The 24,571-nt window shown below is 37.8% G+C and overlaps 2 protein-coding genes across 6 annotated transcripts; both read left to right on the top strand.

Annotated features, from left to right (window-relative positions):
* Nucleotides 1-32: 32 nt before the first annotated feature.
* LOC127427654 (probable ATP-dependent RNA helicase DDX49) lies at nt 33-12,999 on the top strand. The gene is made up of 13 exons (XM_051675360.1): nt 33-268; nt 2,130-2,253; nt 2,389-2,474; nt 6,179-6,300; nt 7,499-7,686; nt 8,860-9,000; nt 9,089-9,164; nt 9,263-9,339; nt 9,446-9,543; nt 9,623-9,697; nt 9,826-9,914; nt 10,004-10,075; nt 12,760-12,999. The coding sequence occupies exons 1-13, from the start codon at nt 154-156 to the stop codon at nt 12,886-12,888; spliced, it is 1,392 nt and encodes a 463-aa protein (XP_051531320.1). The 5' UTR covers nt 33-153; the 3' UTR covers nt 12,889-12,999.
* Nucleotides 13,000-14,631: 1,632 nt separating this feature from the next.
* LOC127427685 (U6 snRNA-associated Sm-like protein LSm4) lies at nt 14,632-23,507 on the top strand. Of its 5 annotated transcripts, XM_051675420.1 has the most exons (6): nt 17,207-19,553; nt 20,048-20,084; nt 20,294-20,392; nt 20,556-20,760; nt 22,853-22,933; nt 23,245-23,507. In XM_051675420.1, the coding sequence occupies exons 1-6, from the start codon at nt 19,465-19,467 to the stop codon at nt 23,247-23,249; spliced, it is 516 nt and encodes a 171-aa protein (XP_051531380.1). In that variant the 5' UTR covers nt 17,207-19,464; the 3' UTR covers nt 23,250-23,507. The 5 variants fall into 5 exon arrangements, with proteins under 5 accessions (XP_051531385.1, XP_051531381.1, XP_051531380.1 ...); XM_051675421.1 differs by lacking the exons at nt 17,207-19,553; nt 20,048-20,084 and adding exons at nt 14,652-14,940; nt 15,232-15,273 and having other exon boundaries at nt 22,853-23,507; XM_051675419.1 differs by having other exon boundaries at nt 17,229-19,553; nt 22,853-23,507.
* Nucleotides 23,508-24,571: the final 1,064 nt, after the last annotated feature.

Below are 24,571 nucleotides of genomic sequence, written 5' to 3'. Positions count from 1 at the left end.
ACCTCATCAATACATGACGTACAATTCATGCGTCCGACATAGAGTTACACGAGGCATCTTGCGATCGGGTTTTAAAGGGGATTAACTGCACAGGACACGATTAATAGAGATCATATTTATATTTTGGGTATTTAGTTTGAAATAACGTGGAAAATGACCACGTTCGAGTCTCTCGGGCTCAGTGAGTGGTTGATCCAGCAGTGTAAGCAGATGGGCATGAGTCGACCGACCCCAGTACAGGAGAAATGCATCCCTGCTATTCTGGAAGGTAAATACCTGCGTCAGCATGCCACAATAACAGCATTAAGCCGTTAGAATTAGTCAAATCACGGGCATAAATAGGGTATAAATAAATTGAGTTGTCGTATTTACCCGTTTTAATACCATTGTTTTCCCCATGTATTTTAATAGTTGAGTAGCCAGTAAAAACAAATTGCGTGCCTTTAAAAAACATTTCAGAGAAGTTTGTGGCAAAATGTGTATACACTGGCGGCTAAAAGTTTGGAATAATGTACAGATTTTGCTGTTTCGGAAGGAAATTGGTACTTTAATTCACCAAAGTGGCATTCAACTGATGACAAAGTAGAGTCAGGACATTACTGATGTAAAAACAGCACCATCACTCATTTTTGATCAAATCTAGACAGGCCACATTTCCAGCAGTCATCACTCCAACACCTTATCCTTGAGTAATCATGCTATATTGCTAATTTGGTACTAGAAAATCACTTGCCATTATATCAAACACAGTTGAAAGTTATTTGGTTCGTTAAATGAAGCTTAACATTGTCTTTGTGTTTGTTTTTGAGTTGCCACAGTATGCAACAGACTGGCATGTCTTAAGGTCAATATTAGGTCAAAAATGGCAACAACAAAAAAAAGAAACAGCTTTCTCTAGAAACGCATCAGTCAATCATTGTTTTGAGGAATGAAGCCTATACAGTGCTTGAAATTGCCAAAAAACTGAAGATTTCATACAAAGGTGTAACCTACAGTCTTCAAAGACAAAGGACAACTGGCTCTAACAAGGACAGAAAGAGATGTGGAAGGCCAGATGTACAACTAAACAAGAGGATAAGTACATCAGAGTCTCTAGTTTGAGAAATAGACACCTCACATGTCCTCAGCTGACAGCTTCATTGAATTTTACCCGCACAACACCAGTTTCATGTACAACAGTAAAGAGAAGTCTCAGGAGTGCAGGCCTTATGGGAAGAATTGCAAAGAAAAAGCCACTTTTGAAACAGAAAAACAAAAAGAAAAGGTTAGAGTGGACAAAGAAACACAGACATTGGACAACCGATAATTGGAAAAGAGTGTTATGGATCTTAACCCCATTGAGCTTTTGTGGGATCAGCTAGACTGTAAGGTGTGTGAGAAGTGCCTGACAAGACAGCCACATCTATGACAAATGCTACAGGAAGTGTGGGGTGAAATGTCACCTGAGTATCTGGACAAACTGACAGCTAGAATGCCAAGGATCTGCAAAGCTGCCATTGCTGCACGTGGAGGAGTTTTTGATGAGAAATCTTTGAAGTAGTTTAAGAAGTTCTGAATTTATTTTTCAAATTGTAATAGTAATGTTTCATGTTATTAATGTCTTGACTATACATTGTGATCAGCTGAATGCCACTTTGGTGACTAAAAGTACCAATTTCTTTCCATAAGAGCAAAATCTGTACATTATTGCAAACTTTTGGCTGCCAGTGTGTATATATAATACATTTTAAATGTATTTAAAATTTTAGCTTTTAAATGAAGATTCCTAATTAATATGATTTAAATGAGTCACAGCAATCTTGTATACATTTATGATAGACCTTAAAATAGATAAATAATTTGTATCTGTATTATGACAGGTATTACTTGCTTTCTTTTTTTTGGAGCTTTGACAAAGACATCAGCTTTTAGAGGGGCAACCATGTAAAATGTTCACATAATATCAAGTTGACAACTCAGCGTAAAATACATCGACTTTGAGCCTTGAAACGCAAAACAAAATTTTGATCTCAAATGGGATGGGGATGAAGTGTGTTAATGGTGATAATGGTGTTGATTGTGTTTTCATATGTTGTACTAAACATGCCGGAGTGATTCTTGGCTTCATTGGAGTTCTGTGTTTCACACAGGTCGGGACTGCATGGGCTGTGCCAAAACTGGAAGTGGAAAAACGGCAGCTTTTGTTCTTCCAGTGCTGCAGAAGTTGGCTGAGGACCCTTATGGTGTTTTCTGCTTAGTTTTAACCCCCACCAGGTTTGCTCTCTTGCTGTCAGTTGTTTACCAAACATTTACCTTATTAATGATTTACATATGTGATATTGTAATCTTCATTTCCAGATATCTTGTTCAGTGCAGTAAATTATGTATTGTCTTTTTCTGTCTGCCCAGAGAGCTCGCTTACCAGATTGCAGAGCAGTTTCGAGCATTAGGGAAGCCACTAGGCTTAAAGGACTGTATCATCGTGGGAGGAATGGGTAAGACAGTATTTATAACCTCTAAGTGCAAGTTCCATACTTAAGTAAAAGTACAGATACTACACCAATATATTACTAGAGTAAAAGTACCTTGTTTTGAAGTGCTTAAGTATCAAAAGTAAATAACTTCATTAATTTAATAAAAAGTGACCCCTAATTGTTTCTCAGACAGATAATATTGGATATAATAATTGACAGTGCAGTACAATAAGTGAAGCTGAGTCGCACGTCGATTAGGACTAGGCATTTTATTCCGAAAATAAGCTATAGTTGAACTGAACGTGATACAGTAGATAGCTTGGTTACAGTTGGAGATCACTTTGGTTCCTTTTGTAAACATGAATATTTGAAAAATGAAAACAAAAATATAAAAAACTACCTACTGTGTCTTTATGAGGTGTGAAGTGGTCGTCAAAAACGACAGACTGAAAGTGCTTCAATTTAAATTTAAATTTAACTAGACATGTGAAATTGTGATAGAAACATATTACCACTGTGTAGTAAGATGTAACATTCAATGTAGTGGTAATAATAAAAATAAATAAATATAATAGTAATAAATAAATAATTGTTACATTATATTTTAAGTAATATCTCACAACAAGCAAAAGTGCTGTTGTACAGAACAAATTTTCATTAATGCTTTTATTAATACTGTGATGCTCTGCTGTGCAGCACTGTATTTGACGACAACAAAAACATCTCCAATGTTGTGTTGTGTTTGTACTGTGAGGATCTGTATAGAAGAAATTTCATTTGATAAAAATAATGTAATGGTACAGTTGTGCTCAAAAGTTTGCATACCCTTGGAGAATTGGTAATGTACCATTTTTAAAGAAAACATGAGTGAGCAGGCAAAACACATTTCTTTTATTTCTTATGGGATTCATATTCAACTGTAGGTTATAACAGAATGGCACAATCATAAAACAAAACATGGCAACAAAGAAAAAAATGAAATGACCCCCGTTCAAAAGTCTGCATACCCTTAGTTCTTAATACTGTGTAATGCCCCCTTTAGCATCAATGACAGCGTGCAGTCTTTTGTAATAGTTGTCTATGAGGCCCCAAATTCTAGCAGGTGGTATAGCTGCCCATTGGTCTTGGCAAAATGCCTCCAGGTCATGCAAAGTCTTTGGTCGTCTTGCATGAACTGCACGTTTGAGATCTCCCCTGAGTGGCTCGATGATATTAAGGTCAGGAGACTGTGATGGCCACTCCAGAACCTTCACCTTTTTCTGCTGTAACCACTGGAGGGTCAACTTGGCCTTGTGCTTAGGGTCATTGTCGTGCTGGAAAGTCCAAGAGCATCCCATGCGCAGCTTTTGTGCAGAAGAATGCAAATTGTCTGCCAGTATTTTCTGATAACATGCTGCATTCATCTTGCCATCAATTTTCACAAGATTCCCCGTGCCTTTAGAGCTCACACATCCCCAAAACATCAGTGAGCCACCAACATGCTTCACAGTGGGGATGGTATTCTTTTCACTATAGGCCTTGTTGACACCTCTCCAAACTTAGTGCTTATGGTTGTGACCATAAAGCTCTATTTTAGTCTCGTCACTCCAAATTACAGTGTGCCAGAAGCTGTGAGGCGTGTCAAGGTGTTGTTGGGCATATTGTAACCGGGCTTTTTTGTGGCATTGGCGCAGTAAAGGCTTCTTTCTGGCAACTCGACCATGCAGCTAATTTTTGTTCAAGTATCGTCGTATTGTGCTCCTTGAAACAATCACACCGTCTTTTTCCAGAGCAGCCTGTATTTCTCCTGAGGTTACCTGTGGGTTTTTCTTTGTATCTCGAACAATTCTTCTGGCAGTTGTGGCTGAAATCTTTCTTGGTCTACCTGACCTTGGCTTGGTATCAAGAGATCCCCGAATTTTCCACTTCTTAATAAGTGATTGAACAGTACTGACTGGCATTTTCACGGCTTTGGATATCTTTTTATATCCTTTTCCACCTTTATAAAGTTCCATTAACTTGTTACGCAGGTCTTTTGACAGTTCTTTTCTGCTCCCCATGGCTCAGTATCTAGCCTGCTCAGTGCATACACGTGAGAGCTAACAAACTCATTGACTATTTATACACAGACACTAATTGCAATTTAAAAAGCCACAGGTGTGAGAAATTAACCTTTAATTGCCATTTAAACCTGTGTGTGTCACCTTGTATGTCTGTAACAAGGCCAAACATTCAAGGGTATGTAAACTTTTGATCAGGGCCATTTGTTATCATTATGATTTAAAAATGGCTTCATATGATCACTATCCTTAAATAAAAGACGGATGATCAGTCATATTTTCAAAATCAATGCCAAAATTTCACAATTTCTGCCAGGGTATGTAAACTTCTGAGCACAACTGTATGTTCAAAAGTAATTGTGCTGTTTTCATTTAATTAAAGTTCTATGAATTCATTTGATTAGACAGTTTTTTAATGATCAAATTAAATTAAACTTTAAAACATGGAATTCAGAAATAATTAAATGGAAAACATGGAATTTGGGAAACAATGAAACTAAATTTGGAAAAATAATGAAAAGGATTTCATAGGGCCCTATATCTTGAAGCAAAGGTTACAAAGTATATAGCATAAACCACAAACCTCATTTTTTAAAACCAAAGCACATTCATTTGAGTGCAGATACTTATACTCCCCTCACATTAAGTCTCATTAATATTTAAAAAGCCAAAAGCCCTATAAAAACGCACACACTTACAAAATGCTGAATATAACATAATGGAGGAATTTTCCATGGTTTCTGCATTCCTCATTTTTTGTGGCTTATATACAGTGATAAAAATATTGAAATGGTCAGGTTTGTACACAGCAAGGGTAAATTGCACCTTATCTGTGTGTTTGGAAATGCGTTACGGTTTAAGTTCAGATCTTGTTCTCTGTAGTCTTTAATAGAAACACAGTGTGCCTGTCAGACACAGACTCCATGAGTGCACACTAAGTTGTCTGTGCTCACAAAGTATAAAAAATAATAATAAAAAAGTATAAGTTGTCAGTTTTGTGCTACAGGGTTCCAACTTTCATACAAAACTTGGAAATGCCAGAACATTTTGATTTACAGTCTTGGAAAAGTCATGGAAAATAGTACAATCTTAAAAAGTGAATACACAATTTTCTAGTTATGTTCAGCTCTAAAATATTTATTTGGATAGAAGTAAAAAACAAAAACAAAGGATAGAAACTCTTTGTGAGTGCAATCTGTATTGACCCTCCACACTTGGAGCAAATGTAGGTGTCCTTAACAATGACTGACATGAATGGGGGCTAACACATTTTTAATCGAACATGAACACTTCACAGGTTTAATTTAATAATTTCGGAAATGCATCCTTTCTGGGGAGCTTGTATCACTATTATCAAAAGAAGTGCCCCAGCAACAACATTTTACGGTGTTTTTGGGTAATTTCTGAATAATTCCATTTGAAACCATCCAAAGGCACAGGACATCAATAGAATCACATTAGCAAAGAGCAAAAGCTTGTCTAAAAATATAGCAGATGGCAACAATTGCTAAGGTAGGATTGGTCAGTGCTGTTAAGGCAGGCTTAACGAAGGGTCAGTAATCACAAACGACTGGGAACATCATGGTAACATTGCTCAAAGGGATTGGAAACCCTGGTCGTCAATATTTATAGACAAATATGTTTATAGTTCTTTATATGCTGTTTGCTTTATTTTTCTTCCAAAAGACATGGTCACTCAGGGTTTGGAGTTGTCGAGAAAGCCGCATGTTGTTGTTGCCACACCAGGACGACTTGCTGATCACATCAGAAGCTCTGACACGATCAGTCTGAACAGAATCCAGTTTCTAGTAAGAATCTGACCTCCAAATAGATTCCAGTGAAATCTGTATTTACTAATGATTGTTTTATCTACATACATTACCAGTCCAAAGTATGGACACACTTGATTGACTGAATTATTTTTTCTCGTGATCTTAAAAATCTTATACTGAATGCTTGAAATTAGTATTGTAGAAAAAATAAAATGCTGATTAAAAAATGTTTTTTTGAAACTGATGAGTTGGACTGGATACTAGTAAGTGAAAAGCAGTCAACAAGTATCCAGCATACATGGGAATTTCTTCAGTAATGCTTTAAAAGCATCTCAAGGTGCACCTCACAAAGTTGGTTGAGAGAATTTCTAGAGTGTGGAGAGCTGTTATCTAGGCACAGGATGGCAACTTTGAAAAAGGTGGTTTTAAATTATTATTTTTTGGAACATAATTCCCATACTTCCATTTGTCAGTTCATAATTTTGATGGCTTAACTATTATTCTAAAATCTGGAAAATGGTAATAATAAAGAATGGGGTCCATACTTTTGACTGGTACTATTTTTATCATGTTTAAAGCTGATTTAAAGGAATATTCCGGGTTCAATATAAGTTAAGCTCAACTGACAGCATTTGTGGCATAATACTGAGTACCACAAAAATGTAAAAAAAGAAAAAAAAAAGGCAAAAATTTGTGACAGTGAGGCACTTACAATGGCAGTGAATGGGGGCCAGTTTTTGAACGTTAAAATGATAACTTTTTCCAAAAGTATAGCCACAAGATACAAACAATATGCGTGTTAACATTTTAGTGTGATAAAATCACTTATATTTCTGTGTAAATTATAGCCAGTTTTACAACTTCATTGTCATGATGATTTAATGTCAACAAACCCTAAAATGACTGTAAAAATTGTTTTTAAACAACTTTACAGTTCAAATAATACATGAGTTTTAACAGCAGAATGAATGTACTGTAAGTGCTTTTATAAAATTATAAGCTTCAGATTTCTGCCTTTAAACCCTCCAATAATTGGCCCTATTCACTTAATTTGTAAGTGCCTCACTGTAACCTCGATATTTGCTTTTTAAAAAGAAAAGGAGGGACTGTTTGAAATAAATTTTTGTGGTAATCAACATTATGCCACAAATACTGGCAATTGAGCTTAACTTGAATTGAACCCAGAATATTCATTTAAGCAGTTTTTATGGAATTGTTGCTTCTTTTGCGGCAGATCATGGATGAAGCTGACCGTCTTTTAGAGCAGGGCTGCACAGATTTCACTAAAGACCTAGAGGTCATTCTCGGTGTTGTGCCCGCAAAACGGCAGACCCTGCTGTTCAGCGCCACCCTCACAGACACACTGCAGCAGCTGCAGAGCATCGCCATGAACAGACCCTTCTTCTGGGAGCACAAATCAGAGTGAGTCATTGCTCAAGTTTCAGGAGAGTGTGTAGAAATGCAAAGGACAGAGTGATGGTGCTGCTTTAATACTTATAGAAACTAGAGTTGTAGACACTTGGCAGATAGCAGAATTTGCGAATACTCTTAAAGATTCTGGGGCCTCATACAGTTATGCTCAAAAGTTTGCATACCCTTGGAGAATTGGTAATGTCTTGCATGAACCGCACATTTGAGAGTGGCTCGATGATATTAAGGTCAGGAGACTGTGATGGCCACTCCAGAACCTTCACCTTTTTCTGCTGTAACTACTGGAGTGTCAACTAGGCCTTGTGCTTCGGGTCATTGTTGTGCTGGAAAGTCCAAGTGCGTCCCATGCGCAGCTTTCGTACAGAAGAATGCAAATTGTCTGCCAGTATTTTCTGATAACATGCTGCATTCATCTTGCCATCAATTTTCACAAGATTCCCCGTGCCTTTAGAGCTCACACCCCCCCCAAAACATCAGTGAGCCACCAACATGCTTCATAGTGGGTATGGTATTCTTTTCACTATAGGCCTTGTTGACCCCTCTCCAAACATAGCGCTTATGGTTGTGACCATAAAGCTCTATTTTGGTCTCGTCACTCCAAATTACAGTGTGCCAGAAGCTGTGAGGCATGTCAAGGTGTTGTTGGGCATATTGTAACCGGGCTTTTTTGTGGCATTGATGCAGTAAAGGCTTCTTTCTGGCAACTCGACCATGCAGCTCATTTTTGTTCAAGTATTGTCGTATTGTGCTCCTTGAAACAACCACACTGTCTTTTTCCAGAGCAGCCTATATTTCTCCTGAGGTTACCTGTGGGTTTTTCTTTGTATCCCGAACTATTCTTCTGGCAGCTGTGGCTGAAATCTTTCTTGGTCTACCTGACCTTGGCTTGGTATCAAGAGATCCCCGAATTTTCCACTTCTTAATAAGTGATTGAACAGTACTGACTGGCATTTTCAAGGCTTTTGATATCTTTTTATATCCTTTTCCATCTTTATAAAGTTCCGTCACCTTCATGTGCGCATGTTTTAAGTTGAAATGCGATTTATAAATCGTTTTTATCCTCATTGTTTTAACGTGACAAGGTTGTCAAATAGATGACTTTTTATATTGGATTTGATGATTTCCAGTATTCACTGTTAAGTTAAAGCTTGCGCTCTCTGTCAGGGTGCAGACCGTAGAAGAGCTAGATCAAAGATACATCCTCACTCCTGAGAAAGTCAAGGATGCTTACCTGGTCCATCTCATCCAAAAGTTCCAAGATGAACATGATGATTGGTCTATCATAATATTCACCAACACATGCAAGTAAGTTGTCAGTTTCAAAGGAATGAGTAAATTTTAACATAAGTAATATTTAAGATGATTGTTAAGATGTTGTTTTGTAATATGACAGGAACTGTCAGATACTCACAATGATGCTGCGTGAATTCAGTTTTCCAACCATCTCTCTGCACTCAATGATGAAGCAAGTAAGTAGCATGCTCTGTAGATCCAATTGATTCTCACTGACTGCCTAATGTCTATGCTAATGTTTTTTTTTTTTTTTTATTATTATTTTCAATTTCAGAGACAGCGTTTTGCCAATCTTGCAAAGTTCAAGTCTAATGTCTTCAAAATTCTCATAGCCACAGATGTTGCTGCAAGGTACAGCGCAAAGACAGAGGCAGATGATTGTGCATAATCTCTGTCATTTCATACTTTTTACACCTGTAATGTATTTTTTGTCTGGTTGTTTTGTGCTTATTTGCAGGGGTTTGGATATTCCCACAGTGCAAGTTGTTATCAATCACAACACGCCAGGTTTGCCAAAAATCTACATTCACAGAGTGGGACGAACTGCTCGAGCGGGTGAGTTTAGTGCTTGATTACTAGCACTCTGTTAACATAAATGTTGTTCAGCTTACATTGTCTTTTTTGTGTCGTCCAGGCCGAAATGGCGTCTCCATTACACTAGTCACACAGTATGACATCCACCTCGTCAGTGCCATCGAGGAACAGATACGTAAGTTTGCAACTGCAACTGCTCTGATAAAATGGTCATTTAGAGAACATTTTACTAACATTGCAAGAAAAATACTGTACTTTTTTCGGAAGGTCTCGCTGTCTGAATAACTCCGTTTGTGTGTTTAGAGGTGAAACTGAAGGAGTTTCCTGCTGAAGAAAAAGAGGTGTTGAAGATTCTTACTCAAGTCAATGTCACAAGACGACAGTGTGAAATTGTGAGACTCTTAAGTTTAAATATTCATTTGATTTGATTTATTGCACCTTTTTTTTTTTTTTTTTTGTGTAATCTTTTATTCTGTTGTAGAAACTGGAGTCGACTGATTTTGATGAGAAAAAGAAGATAAACAAAAGGAAACAGATGATTCTAGAGGGGAAAGTGAGTCTCTTTTTGTATGCTTTAAAGCTGATATTGCCAGCCTTTTTCTTTTAGAAGAACACAGGGACCCCCAAAATCAAAAACTTTTTCTTGGTACCACTGTATAATTTTGTAATCCATTAAGAGCATTATGACGTTTTGCTAATGTAGACCTTGTTTCTCAGTTAAGTAGCCTACCTTAATATCCTTTACATTGTTCTAAATTCACTCACCACTGTATTCTTTGACAGAGATTTACTCTTGTTTAAAATGATGGTTTACACTCTATAGAATCAACCAAATCAGCAAACGATGACCTAAGAGGTTGCTTAAAGAAAGCTATGGAAAAAACTAACCATAGTTAGTTTTTTTTGAGTTGTATACAACTTTTATCACTATTTTTAAAGAGATTTTACACTGATATTTAGACTCCGACCAAAAGCATCTGTGGACACAAATAACAAATAATAGAACTGTTCAGCCCTGACATCAATTTGTAGGTGAACATGGAATCTCCCATGAGTTCCCTCAGGAATTTCCAGTGGGTTTTTATGAGGGGAGTTTTCAATGAATAAAATAAGGTCTATGGTAAGTGTACAGTGCATCCGGAAAGTATTCACAGTGCTTCACTTTTTCCACATTTTGTTATGTTACAGCCTTATTCCAAAATGGATTAAATTCATTATTTTCCTCAAAATTCTACAAACAATACCCCATAATGACAATGTGAAAGAAGTTTGTTTGAAATCTTTGCAAATTTATTAAAAATAAAAAACGAAACAAATCACATGTACGTAAGTATTCACAGCCTTTGCCATGACACTCAAAATTGAGCTCAGGTTCATCCTGTTTCCACTGATCATCCTTGAGATGTTTCTACAACTTGATTGGAGTCCACCTGTGGTAAATTCAGTTGATTGGACATGATTTGGAAAGGCACACACCTGTCTATATAAGGTCCCACAGTTAACAGTGCATGTCAGAGCACAAACCAAGCCATGAAGCCCAAGGAATTGTCTGTAGACCTCCGTGACAGGATTGCATCGAGGCACAGATCTGGGGAAGGGTACAGAAAAATTTCTGCAGCATTGAAGGTCCCAATGAGCACAGTGGCCTCCATCATCCGTAAATGGAAGAAGTTTGGAACCACCAGGACTCTTCCTAGAGCTGGCCGCCTGGCCAAACTGAGCGATCGGGGGAGAAGGGCCTTAGTCAGGGAGGTGACCAAGAACCCGATGGTCACTCTGACAGAGCTCCAGTGTTTCTATGTGGAGAGAGGAGAACCTTCCAGAAGAGCCACCATCTCTGCAGCACTCCACCAATCAAGCCTGTATGGTAGAGTGGCCAGACAGAAGCCACTCCTCAGTAAAAGGCACATAACAGCCCGCCTGGAGTTTGCCAAAAGGCACGTGAAGGACTCTCAGACCATGAGAAACAAAGATTGAACGCTTTGGCCTGAATGGCAAGCATCATGTCTGGAGGAAACCAGGCACCGCTCATCACCTGGCCAATACCATTCCTACAGTGAAACATGGTGGTGGCAGCATCATGCTGTGGGGATGTTTTTCAGCGGCAGGAACTGGGAGACTGGTCAGGATCGAGGGAAAGATGAATGCAGCAATGTACAGAGACATCCTTGATGAAAACCTGCTCCAGAGCGCTCTGGACCTCAGACCGGGGCGAAGGTTCATCTTCCAACAGGACAACGACCCTAAGCACACAGCCAAGATAACAAAGGAGTGGCTCTGGGACAACTCTGTGAATGTCCTTGAGTGGCCCAGCCAGAGCCCAGACTTGAACCCGATTGAACATCTCTGGAGAGATCTGAAAATGGCTGTGCACCGACACTCCCCATCCAACCTGATGGAGCTTGAGAGGTCCTGCAAAGAAGAATGGGAGAAACTGCCCAAAAATAGGTGTGCCAAGCTTGTAGAGGTCTATGGTGGTTGTAGAGTATCTGAATAATTTATTCAAAGACTTCAAAGGCTGTAATTGGTGCCAAAGGTGCTTCAACGAAGTATTGAGCAAAGTCTGTGAATACTTATGTACATGTGATTTTATTTTTTTAATAAATTTGCAAAGATTTCAAACAGACTTCTTTCATGTTGTCATTATGGGGTATTGTTTGTAGAATTTTGAGGAAAATAATGAATTTAATCCATTTTGGAATAAGGCTGTAACATAACAAAATGTGGAAAAAGTGAAGCGCTGTGAATACTTTCCGGATGCACTGTACTTCAAGATACTTGGATGTTTTATTCTACAACATAAATTACACACTGTCATACCTCAAACGTGAATTTTGAAGTCTCTGTGTTAAAAAAAAATTGTTTTATACACAGCAGCTCCAAAATTTACGTTTGAGGTATGACAGTGTGTAATTTATGTTGTAGAATAAAACATCCAAGTATCTTAAAGTATGCTTACCACAGACCTTTATTTTAGTTATAAATACAAAACTACCATTATGAAAATCTTGAGGGAACCCATTGCTCAAAAATACTAATTCTCAACTCATGTTGTCAGGATTTTTTTTTTTTTGTCTACTGAATGTTGTTGAAAAGACTTTTTTTTTTTTTTTTTTTTCAGTGTTTAGTCCATGAAACAAAAGAAAAAAAACAAAACTTTAAAGTGCAGTGCAGCCAATTGAAGAGACTGAACGTCTATCACATCAATTTACCAAATGTATTTTCTATCAATCACAGGATCCAGATTTGGAGGAAAAAAGAAGAAACGAACTAGACAAGATCAGAGGAAAAAATAAGAAACTGAAAGGAAGAATCCATGAAAAACTACAGAGGAAAAGTACAAAACCGACAGCAGTGGACTCTTGAAATTTTTATGTTCTGCATTGTTATTGTGTATATAGCTTACATTTGCCATAACCCAATGTATAAAAAGAACATGTATGATTCATATTTCAAAATAAACGGCATTTTATGGTGGATGTTGAGTCCGTCTCTAAATAAATAAGTCACAGTAATAAATAGCGTAATGTTCTGGACAGAGAACTTCTATACTGGGATAAGTAACTCCGCGTTTTACCGTAGGAGAGAGCGTAAAGGCCAACTAGCGTGTTACGACAGTAAATCAACGTTTGTGGATACCGTTCAAATAAATGGAGCGAGCCGTAAACTGACACGTACTTGTCGCAAAATTGCCCGCGTCTTCTGTTATAACAGTCATTTATCGTAGTGATTTCCACACATAGTTAACTCCAAAACGTTGGAGTTTCCTCAAGCAGTTTATTCAGCACACTCAATCATCTTCTCCAAAGACATCCATTTAAAAACACGGCCTCTGGGTAGGGTTGCACAAGTGGTGCGTAATGTCTCACTTAAGTTGGGATGTAAAGTTCACAGCTAAGGGCTTAAGTCTCTATTTAAAAAAGATGTTTCCAGATATTGACTCTCTATGTTCCTTCTGTGGTGCTGAATATTAATCTATTTCTCATCTCTTCTGGGAATGCACATATACAACTTTGTTCTGGAAGGATTTCTGTATCTTTGTACGTATATTTTTATCACAGAGTTTCTTTATTATACAATGATGTTTTATTTGGTCATCATAACTTTGATAAAAAAGGACCAATATTTTTTGATAAACTTTTTTTTTTTTCTGGCAAAAATTCTTACACAAATGTAAATTTCAGGGTACTAAGCCATACTTTTTCGTTTTTCGTAAGGATCTTAAATCCTACCTGGACAGTCTCATTGCCTCCAGCAACTCCAAAGCCCTCAAAACTGTCTCACTATGTAATCTTTATGATATTTCCTAATTTTGTAACATGTAATTGAATTCTCATCTGTGTTTACCCCTGGCATTGACTTTGTATGTTCTTAAAGTTAATTAAAAAAACACTAAGGGCTTAGTAACTACTAGTTAATTTGTAACTAAGTCAGTGCTTGATGTGATTGCATCACCTGCTCTTAGTGCAAGACTTAACTAGTACGTCATAAGCTCTCCGTAAATAATGCATAGTCGCATAATATGACGTTTACCTAAATTGATCCAATAAACAGCCTTGAAATTTGTGCACAGAAGTATTAAACAGCCATGGGTTTCAGTTTGATCTCGTTCAGACCTTGTTTGCGTAACTGTCAGCTGTAATAAATGATATCCCCATTGAAATACGATACATAATAAAACAAGATTTCATTAATGTATATATAGCCTATGTAAATAACAATATTCAATAACTATCTAAAACGAATAATGGGTAATAAATAAATAATTACTTACACAACAGGCTGGAAAAATAGACATTTATTCATTTTAATACCTTGTATATATCGTATATGTTGAAACTTGACACCATACACAGGAAAGTGCACCATTAGATTGGTTGAATCATGCTGAAGTAGTACGTTTTTCACATAATGTTTTCTCCTGTAAATGTAAACGAGTGTAAATGCCAACATCATACTGTATGTTGAAAGGACTGATGCCTGTCACACAAAACATGAGTTCACTGATGTTCATTGACGTTTAATGGTGCAACGCTCAAATATTTATTAGTGCATAAATTGTGACTTGGTGCCCATTATGCCACAACTAGGCTTAGTTGTAACTTAGTATAGCTGGTCTCCTCGCCAGTGTTCCGCCCATATAATGTCTATGGGACCGTCGCGTTATGCATTGCTTTGCTAACCTTGTAGGCTCTCCTGATAGAAGGGCTCTCACGACAAGTCACAGTCGTACTTGGGAACCTTTATTCGGACAATTTCCGGTTTCACCGGGAAGTAAATAACTGAACGGAATCTTTTCGACTGCCTTGTGTTCTAAGGAGGATTCACAACACACACTGGCGATATAAAAACTCAACAGATCAAATTGAAAACAATTTGAAACAAAGAAAGAAAAGATTGACCAATTCAGCTGACATGGTAAGCAGACGTCCATAATCACGAAGATGAGTAGTCAAATAATCAGCAAAGCTGTTTGTGGCGCGCTTGCTGTGTTTAAAATCACCTGTTATCTAAAACCAAAATACCCCAAAAACGGATACGCACCTCTGCAAACACGTGTGCCGCGCGCAAAATATGACTGTTTTGGTGCACGTGCTCCATTTACAGCACAGATGAGGTTTTCTGCACAAGTTATAATGCCAGCATCAGCTCTTATTCCTTCGTGTTGTTCTGTAAGCAGCACCGGCTCATTGATTTCTCCTCTTCCAGCTCCCGTTATCTTTACTGAAGACTGCGCAGAACCACCCGATGGTGAGTATGAAGCAATTTTACCCTGAACTGCTGTACAGTAACGAATTCTTCACCCAGAGGAAAGTACCACGATGGAGCTACTGTGTTATTGAGAATACTTCTACGCGGTGTGACAAATGAATTTTTAAAAGCGCATATATTTTATGTAGTCTCTCAACTAAACATACAATGCGCATGCGCAATAATGATAAAAGAACGAGTAAAATGCTGTTTAAGATGGAGTATACCCTCCCTTCACCACTATACCGGCACACTACTATTTTGTTAGGGATATTTAAACTGGCTTAGACAATACTGATTTGTTTTGTAATTTTCAACGTATGCCTCCAAGACTGTCACAATTCATTCTTTCGACAAGTCCTCCAATTCATTATTAGTCAGCTAGGTAGCGTAACGGTGGCAACTGATTTAAATCAGTTTAACTCCGCAACAACGTTAAACACATCACAGATCTAATCGTTTTAAGTTTGCAAGGCATAAAAACACCGTTACATGATCAACAAACTTAAAGGAATTGTTCACCCAAAACTGAAAATTCTCTCATCATTTACTCACCCTCATGCCATCCCAGATGTGTATGACTATCTGTCTTCTGCTGAACACAAAATGAGATTTTTAGAAGAATATCTCAGGTCTGTTGGTCAATAAAATGCAAGTTAATGGTGACCAGAATTCAGAAGGTCCAAAAAGGACATAAAGGCAGCAGGGTCAATCCATCTGAAGTGGTCCAATAATTGTAAAGTTGGTTGCTTGACTATTTTATTATTTATTTATTTTTTATTTTTTTAATGATTACCTGTATGTATTGATATTGCAGCACCACCAGTTTTCATTTTTATTTTACTTTAACCACGGCAGCCATCTTTGTGTCTTGGTGCATGACAAATTTTGGTTATACAAATGGTTACGGAAACCTCAATATCTCAGCTCAGGATGGTCCTAGCTCCTTGGAACAAAAACTGATCTCTAGAGCACATTACAAGGTACATAAATAAAAATTTTGCACATTCATGTTCCTTAGACTTAGAACTTAAGTCTTAATGAAATGATCAAGATTGCTGAAAGTTCCACTTTTAGGGTCAATTTATAATGGGAAGAGTTCAAGTCTCAGTCCTAATTTTTTAGGGGGTACCTAGGTAAGAATAGTGTGCATGCAGAATATTTCAGGTTTGAGACTTCTCTTATTTTTTTTTTTTAATGGGCCAGAAAGTGCAATTATTTTTTTATTTTTATTTAATTTTTTCTCCCAATTTGGAATGTCCAATTCCCAATATGCTCCAAGTCCTCGTGGTGGCGTAGTGACTCACCTCAATCCAGGTGGCAGAGGACGAATCTCAGATGCCTCCGCATCTGAGACCGTCAACCCGTGCATCTGATCACGTTGCTTGTTGAGTGCATCACCGCAGAGATATAGCGCGTGCGGAGGCTTCACACCATCCACCACGGTGGCCACGCACAACTCGCCACACGTCCCACTGAGAGCGAACCACATTATAGCGATCACGAGGAGGTTACCCCATGTGACTCTACCGTCCCTAGCAACTGGGCCAATTTGGTTGCTTAGGAGACCCGGTTGGAGTCACTCAGCACGCCCTGGATTCGAACTAGTGACTCCAGGGGTGGTAGCCAGCGTCTTTACCACTGAGCTACCCAGGCCCCAGAAAGTGCAATTTTTAACATTTCCCCTCACTTTCGGGTTGATTATTTCTGGTGGGGAACCAGATAGGAACCTGAAATTTTCACAGATATAAGTCCTCTATGGTAGCATACTGCTGTAAAAAGTTGAGTTTGTGATTCCACTGGTTACAGAGCTAGGGCTAGTAGAAATCTGGGGAAAAACCTACATTATTCATGCATTTTGAGAAATGAACAATAATAATTTATAATTATAATAATTAATTTAATAATTGTATTTATCACACATTATACATTTTTGCACATATACAGTGAAATTCTTTTTTTTCACATATCCCAGCTAAGCTGGTGTCAGAGCGCAGGGTCAGCCATGATACGGCGCCCCTGGAGCAGATAGGGTCAAGGGCCTTGCTCAAGGGCCCAACAGTGGCATCTTGGCAGTGCTGGGTCTCAGTAACCCAGAGCCTTAACCACTAAGCCAGATCTAATATAACAGATTTAATATTAGCATTACAATAATAAAAATGAACAGCATTTTACAGTAATTATGTTTATGATTGACATACCACAAATTCAAGCTACATGTTTGATTTGAAGCCATGAGATTTCCTCACTCAGTCTCTCGGAAATGTTGTGGGAGTGTCTGGTGGCAGCAGTCAACTCGGCAGGTGTCAGTTTTCTGAGAACATTGTTCATGGAAACCCAAGCTTTGTCCTCAGTAGATATCTTGACTGATGTTCTTGGTCCAGGTGGGTGGAAGAATTGTACAAAAATATCACAGTTTTCCTCACTGATGTCCTCAACCAAGCCTAACCACCACTGGTCATCATAGACACAAGCAACATTATTCCATTGGTTAAGGGGAAAATTTCATCACTGCATGTTCTTCAAACCTTGTGATGCAGATGCAAAGAAGCACCTGATAGTACTCTCTGATACCGCCTCAAAACGGTGAAATTTTCTTGTAACTCGAAATTCTCTCACACTTATCGAACCTGTCCTTAAGTTTCAGTTCATGAAGTTCAGTTACTTCCTCGCTTTTGACGTAGATGTTATGTAAATCCCTTAATCTTCTCATTGCAAAAGAGGAACATATCTTCAGGGGTGAAGATTTGACCCTCTGTTGTCCTCTGCAAAGTGACTTTTGTTATTTCCTGCTTAGTTGTTTCTCCAACCCTGTCACATGCATTTTTGCCATAGGATGTTGCAAAGAAGTTCCATTCGGCTTTTATACCATAGTCCTTCGTTGCACAGATTAGCAAAATTATTCTTGTTTTTATATTGGCTTGAAGATCCATCAGAAAAAAAGAGAATCTTTTCTGTCCCAGGGAGAGGTTCAGTGATGTTCCATTGACGTATGATGCAAACACTGTGGCTCTGAATTCTTTCCCTTTTGTTAAAATGATAAACAAAAGGGTGAAGTGTGGCCTGTTGGTTCACCCAGTGATGACTCTGGACTTCATCTTGAACGATGAATTAATAATTTTCCGAAAAGTCACCGAGGACAATACGCTCAGACTGAGTAAGTTTTGCCTTTCTGTCTTTAAGGAACTGAGACTGAGCATTAGCAATGAAATGGTATGTCTTTAATGCTGAGTTTCTCAGCCATCGCAAGAGTTTGAAGAACATGCAGTGATGAAATTTGTTCCCCTGATCCTACGGAATAATGACTGTGTTGTTGTGTCTATGATGACCAGTGGTGGTTAGGCTTGATTGAGGACATCAGTGAGGAAAACTGTGATATTTTTGTACAATTCTTCCACCCACCTGGACTAAGATCATCAGTCAAGATATCTACTGAGAACAAAGCTTGGGTTCCCATGAACAATGTTCTCAGAAAACTGACACCTGCTGAGTTGACTACTGCCACGGGCACTCCCACAACATTTCCGAGAGACTGAGTGAGGAAATCTCACAGCTTCTAATCAAACATGTAGCTTGAAATTTGGTCAATCATAAATGTAATTACTGTAAAATACTGTTCATTTTTATTATTTGTAATGCTATTACATCTGTTCATTTTAAAAAAATGCAAGAATAATGTAGGTTTTTCCCCAGATTTCTACTAGCCCTAGCTCTGTAACCAGTGGAATCTCAAACTCAACTTTTTACAGCAGTATACTACCATAGAAGACTTACAACTGTGGAAATTTCAGGTTCCTATCTGGTCCCCCACCAGAGATAATCAACCTGAAATTGAGGGGAAATGTAAAAAAAAATTGCACTTTCTGGCCCCATAAAAAAGTAAGAGATGTCTCAAACCTGGCATGTTATGCATGCACATTATTCTTTCCTAGGTACCCCCTAAAAAATGTAGGACTGAGACTCTAACCCTTCCCATTATAAATTGACCCTAAAAGTGGAACTTTCAGCAATCTTCATAATTTAAATAGGACTTAAGTTATAAGTCTAAGGAACAAGAATGTGCAAAATGTTTATTTATGTACATGTACCTTGTAATGTGCTCTAGAGATCAGTTTTTGTTCCAAGGAGCAAGGACCATTCTGAGCTGAGATATTGAGGTTTCCACAAACATCTGGAGAAACAAAATTTGTCATGAACCATGACACAAAGATGGCCACCGTGGCTAAACAAAGTAAAATAAAAATAAAAAACTGGTGGTTTTGCAATACCAATACATACAGGTAATCACTAAAAAAAAAATAAGGAAAATAAAAAAATGGTTAAGCAACCTATGCTAGACCACTTGAGATGGATTAACTCAGCATAAAGGTAATTCATATGACTCCAGTGGTTAAATCCATGTCTTCAGAAGCGATACGATAGGTATGGGTGAAAAACAGATCAACATCTAAGTCCTTTGTACTATAAATTCTCCTTCCTGCCCAGTAGGTGGTAATATGCACAAAGAATGCAAATCTCCAAAAAAAAAAAAAAAAAAAAAAAAGAAGAATGTGAAAGTGGAGATGTATAGTAAAAAGGACTTACTATATTGATGTGTTTCTTACTCACACTTATATTGCTTCAGAAGATACAAACCACTGGGGTCATATGGATTACTTTTATGCTGCCTTTATATGCTTTTTGGAGCTTCAAAGTTCTTGCCACCATTCACTTGAACTGTATGGACCTACAGAGCTGAGATATTCTTTTAAAAATCTTCATTTGTCTTCTGCAGAAGAAAGAAAGTCATAAACATCTGGGATGGCATGAAGGTGAGTAAATGATGAGAGAATTTTCATTTTTGGGTGAACTATTCCTTTAAGATGCAGTGACAACGTACCCATGGCCCAACAGGGCAACTGACAGTTTCGGCAACTCACCCAAAATTGTCATAAGCTTTTGTATTGTTGAGCCTTGCACCATAAATAAAATTAAATGTCAATTTTACAGGTTTTATTGTGTTTTAATTCTTTGTTTTCAGCTGGTGGAGTTGAAGAATGGTGAGACATACAACGGCCATCTGGTCAGCTGTGACAACTGGATGAACATAAACTTGAGAGAAGTTATTTGCACCTCACGGGTAAAAAAAACAAACAAACAATCAAACTGCATCATATATCTGTAAAGGCTTCTTTCAGATGTTTTAAGCATAATTGATATTGAAGAAACCAAAACATGATTGAGAGATCTCAAGATCTGTGACTGAAATGTAAAGGATGTTGTCTGCCTGTTCTGATTTGCAGGATGGAGATAAGTTTTGGAGGATGCCGGAATGCTACATCAGAGGAAGCACCATTAAATACTTACGAATCCCTGATGAGATCATAGATATGGTGAAAGAGGAAGTGCTCTCTAAGGGGCGTGGCAGAGGTGGCATGCAGCAGAACAAGCCACAGGGAAAGGGCAGAGGAGGTGGAGGACCTGGAAGAGGAGGTGGAGCTGGAAGAGGTAAGATGAGATTTATGTGCCCTTCAATTGGAATCAGAAATATCGAAATTGCGAGTTCCGAGCACATGAACGGTCCAGCGAGGTCGTACGTACAAGTGGGAAACTCAGAATTCTAGATGATAACAGAGTTTCCAAGATGTTACGTTGTAAGGGGCGTCGACAGGAAAGATGATGGAAACCAGTGATTTTGCAAAATTATTTCAACTTCTATAGTTTATTTCAATAATATTAAAGGGATAGTTCACCCAAAAATGAAAATTCTGTCATCATTTACTCTAAACCCTCATGATATCCCATGTGTGTATGCCTTTCTTTCTTCACCAGAACATATTTGAAGAAAAATAGGATAATATCTTAGCTCATTAGGTCCTTAAAATGCAAGTGAATGCCGATTTCTCTTTTGAAGCTCCAAAAATCATAGACAGATCGATACGTCTCCAGTGGTTAAATTAATGTCTTCTAAAGTGATACGGTCACTTTTGGTGTGAAAAAAGAAAAAAATTTCAGTAAGAAGTTTTCTTTTTTTGGGGGGGGATTTTCTCCCCAATTTGGCATGCCCAATTCCCAATGCACTCTAAGTCCTCATTGTGGCATTGTGACTCGCCTCAATCCGGGTGGCGGAGAACGAATCTCAGTTTCTGCGTCTGAGCCTGTCAATTCGCGCATCTTATCATGTGGCTTGTTGAGCGAGTTAACAAGGAGACCTAGCGTGTGTGGAGGCTCACGCTATTCTCCGTGGCATCCATGCACTACTCGCCACGCGCCCCACCGAGAGTGAGAACCACATTATAGCAACCACGGAGAGGTTAACCCAACGTGACTCTACCCACCCTAGCAACCGGGCCAATTGGTTGCTTAGGATGCCTGACTGGAGTCACTCAGCATGCCCTGGATTCGAACTTGCGACTCCAGGTGTGGTAGTCAGCATCTTTACTTGCTGAGCTACCCAGGGATCGTTCACCCAAAAATGCAAATTCTCTTATCATTTACTCATCCTCATTTCATCCCAGACGTGTATGACTTTCTTTTTCTGCATAACACAAATTAAGATATTAAGAAGAATATCTCAGCTCTGTAGGTCCATACAATGCAAGTGAATGGTGACCAGACATTTGATGCTCCAAAAATCACACAAAGGAGACAGAGAAGTAATCCATAAGACTCCAGTGGATAAATGCAAATCTTCAGAAGTGATGTAATGGGTGCGGGTGAGAAACAACAATATCCTTTTTTTTTACTCTAAATCTCCACTTTAAATTTCACCTTAAGATGTAAAAGTTAAAGTGGAGATTTAGAGTAAAAAAAATGACTTAAATTTTGATCTGTTTCTCACCTACACCTACACCTATTATATCACTTCTGAAGACATTTAACTATTGGAGTCTTATTGGATTACTTCTGTGTTTCTTGTGATTTTTGGAGCTGCAAAGGCCTGATCACCATTCACTTGCATTGTATGGACCTACAGAGCTGAAATATTCTGCTAAAAATCTTTGTGTTCTGCTGAAGAAAGAAATTCATACACATCTGGGATGGAATGAGAGTGAGTAAATGATGAGAGAATTTTCTTTTTTGTGTGAACTATCCCTTTAAGATTTGACAGTATGGACTGGTTCAAGCTTAAGGTTTTCTAATTGTATGCACTTTAGCTTAAAATGGACAGCACTTTTGGTAACAGCCAGGTATATTCTTTACAATAAACAATATAACAATTGTTTATTGGTTTTATTTTTATTCATTGCACCCTCTTGTGGATTTAGAAGACAACGTTGATTTAAATATTTGGTCATCACTGATGTTTTGTAGCTTTTGTCCCCTAAATGAAATAATGTCTTTTAAAATGTGAAAAAGTTTCTTTTTAGCATTCAAGTTAAAAAACAAAATATCATTTAGATTGTCAGCCCTAAATCACAGTTTGTTTTTATCACATGCTATCATTTATCACAGGACTCACTGGTATGCTCTACTATTGCATTGAGGGTGCAGAAATGATGACAATATTTAATTTTTGAGAAGACTATTTCATTGAAAGTTGAGGTCACAATTTGGAAGTGCACACAGGAAATTGACTAGTCTCTTCTGGTCTTTTTAGGTGTTTTTGGTGGCCGTGGAAGAGGTATGCCGGGAACTGGCCGTGGACAGCAACAAGACAAAAAGCCTGGAAAACCACAAGGTGTCAACCACTAACACTAGACCTACTACAAATCCCCCACTCATTTGTTAGAATTTTACTCGCTTCAGTCACAGAGCACCTCTACAGGTCTCTTGATGTGCACACATTAACATCTTAAGGTCCGTCTGTCTCTTTTAGAACTTAATTTAAAAGTTTCAGTCCATGCTTCAAATTCTGTTCAACAGCTTTTTTTGCACTGGGTTTATTTTTTAAGGTCTTGGGTGAAAAAACAGAATGAACCTTTGTCATGAGAATTTTTCACTGTATATGTAGTGATTGATTTGAATGTTTTGTATCATCTACTTCCTCAGCTTGATAATCAACCAAAAGAGTGAGTTTAATTTGAAATGGATATCCTGGATCTCTGTGAAGATTTTAATTTGGACAAGTCATGATGTAAAGACGCTCTTCCATTTTCACCAGACTGTTTTTATTTTCAGTTAACTCGCATTTTGGCTTATGTTTTCACATTTGCTCTGTTTTAATTTTATTTTTTGTATTGTACTTTAAAATACAATTATGGTCTCACTTGACTTGTGTATAATGCACTTGTGAATAAACGATTTTTGTTAAATTTTGCAATTGCTGTTAATTTGTGAGGACTCTCACAATGTCTTCTCTTATGTCTGAAAAAATTTTACACGTTGAAAAGCAATGCACATTTGCTATTTCTTTTGTGATATGTACATGCATTAATTGTGTCAACTAAAAGCAGAGCGCAACGTGATTGTTTTTCTTTGTGTTTTGAACACACTGAAATGCAATCCTGGCAACATTGCATTTTTCCTTAATATTAATGCATTTTTCGCATCATTTTGCAAAGTCAATTTAACTCTCTGAAAAATCTTATGGCTCCATTACACAATTAAATGCAATGCATAACATTGTTCTTCTCTCTGTCTGTAGAGGCAACAAGAATTCTTGTTCAAAAATGAAATGAGCTGATCAGTCCTGTTTGTGAACAAGGATCTGCTGACCTGAAAGTGGCCGGATGAATTTTGATTAAATGAAATTGGGCATTTTTCTTTTCTTTTTTTCTTTTACGAATGATTCAATAGCTGGGCTTCCATCCATATTTTTATGCGCATTTTGGGATATCGCCTTAAAACTGTTGGATGGAAACACCAAGATAAGAATAAAATCTCCAAAATGTGCCTAAAAAACGTATACGTTCAGTTGAGGTGGATACATTTTTTATTCGATAAGAAGAAATGCGCACAAACTATGATGGAAACACATTTACCGAATAAACTCCTATTGAATTTATTAGGAATACAAGATGCACATCAAAAAACTCATGTGACTGAATAATTCGTTCATAAGCGGACCAATCATTGCATCTGAAATGTTGCTCTGGTCATTCTGAAATATCAGTGTCTAGAAAATTCAAAGCCTGCATAGAGTTTGCAGAGCAAATAAGTCAAATAAACTCAGGAAAAAAAGAAACGTCCTCTCACTTTCAACTGCTTTTATTTTCAGCAGACTTAACATGTAAATATTTGTATGAACATAAAAAGATTCAATAACTAAGACATAAACTGAACAAGTTTCACAGACATGTGACTAACAGAAATGGAATAATGTGTCCCTGAACAAAGGGGGGGTCAAAATCAAAAGTAACAGTCAGTATCTGGTGTG

The sequence above is a fragment of the Myxocyprinus asiaticus genome, chromosome 37 (assembly GCF_019703515.2).
Source record: "Myxocyprinus asiaticus isolate MX2 ecotype Aquarium Trade chromosome 37, UBuf_Myxa_2, whole genome shotgun sequence".
In the NCBI taxonomy this organism is placed as follows: Eukaryota; Metazoa; Chordata; class Actinopteri; order Cypriniformes; family Catostomidae; genus Myxocyprinus; species Myxocyprinus asiaticus.
The sequence above is the reverse complement of the archived record's forward strand: the minus strand, read 5'-3'. Positions and strand labels throughout refer to the sequence as shown.

What these genes read in the sequence shown, in the direction of transcription:
- LOC127427685 (XM_051675419.1), top strand. Translation starts at nt 19,465, where the DNA reads ATGAACCATGACACAAAGATGGCCACCGTGGCTAAACAAAGTAAAATA. An exon ending in TGCAATACCAATACATACAG is followed by an intron (nt 19,554 to 20,047) that starts GTAATCACTAAA and finishes TGTCTTCTGCAG; the next exon opens with AAGAAAGAAAGTCATAAACA. An exon ending in AAGTTATTTGCACCTCACGG is followed by an intron (nt 20,393 to 20,555) that starts GTAAAAAAAACA and finishes TCTGATTTGCAG; the next exon opens with GATGGAGATAAGTTTTGGAG.
- LOC127427654 (XM_051675360.1), top strand. Translation starts at nt 154, where the DNA reads ATGACCACGTTCGAGTCTCTCGGGCTCAGTGAGTGGTTGATCCAGCAG. An exon ending in TTAGTTTTAACCCCCACCAG is followed by an intron (nt 2,254 to 2,388) that starts GTTTGCTCTCTT and finishes CTGTCTGCCCAG; the next exon opens with AGAGCTCGCTTACCAGATTG. An exon ending in TATCATCGTGGGAGGAATGG is followed by an intron (nt 2,475 to 6,178) that starts GTAAGACAGTAT and finishes TTCTTCCAAAAG; the next exon opens with ACATGGTCACTCAGGGTTTG.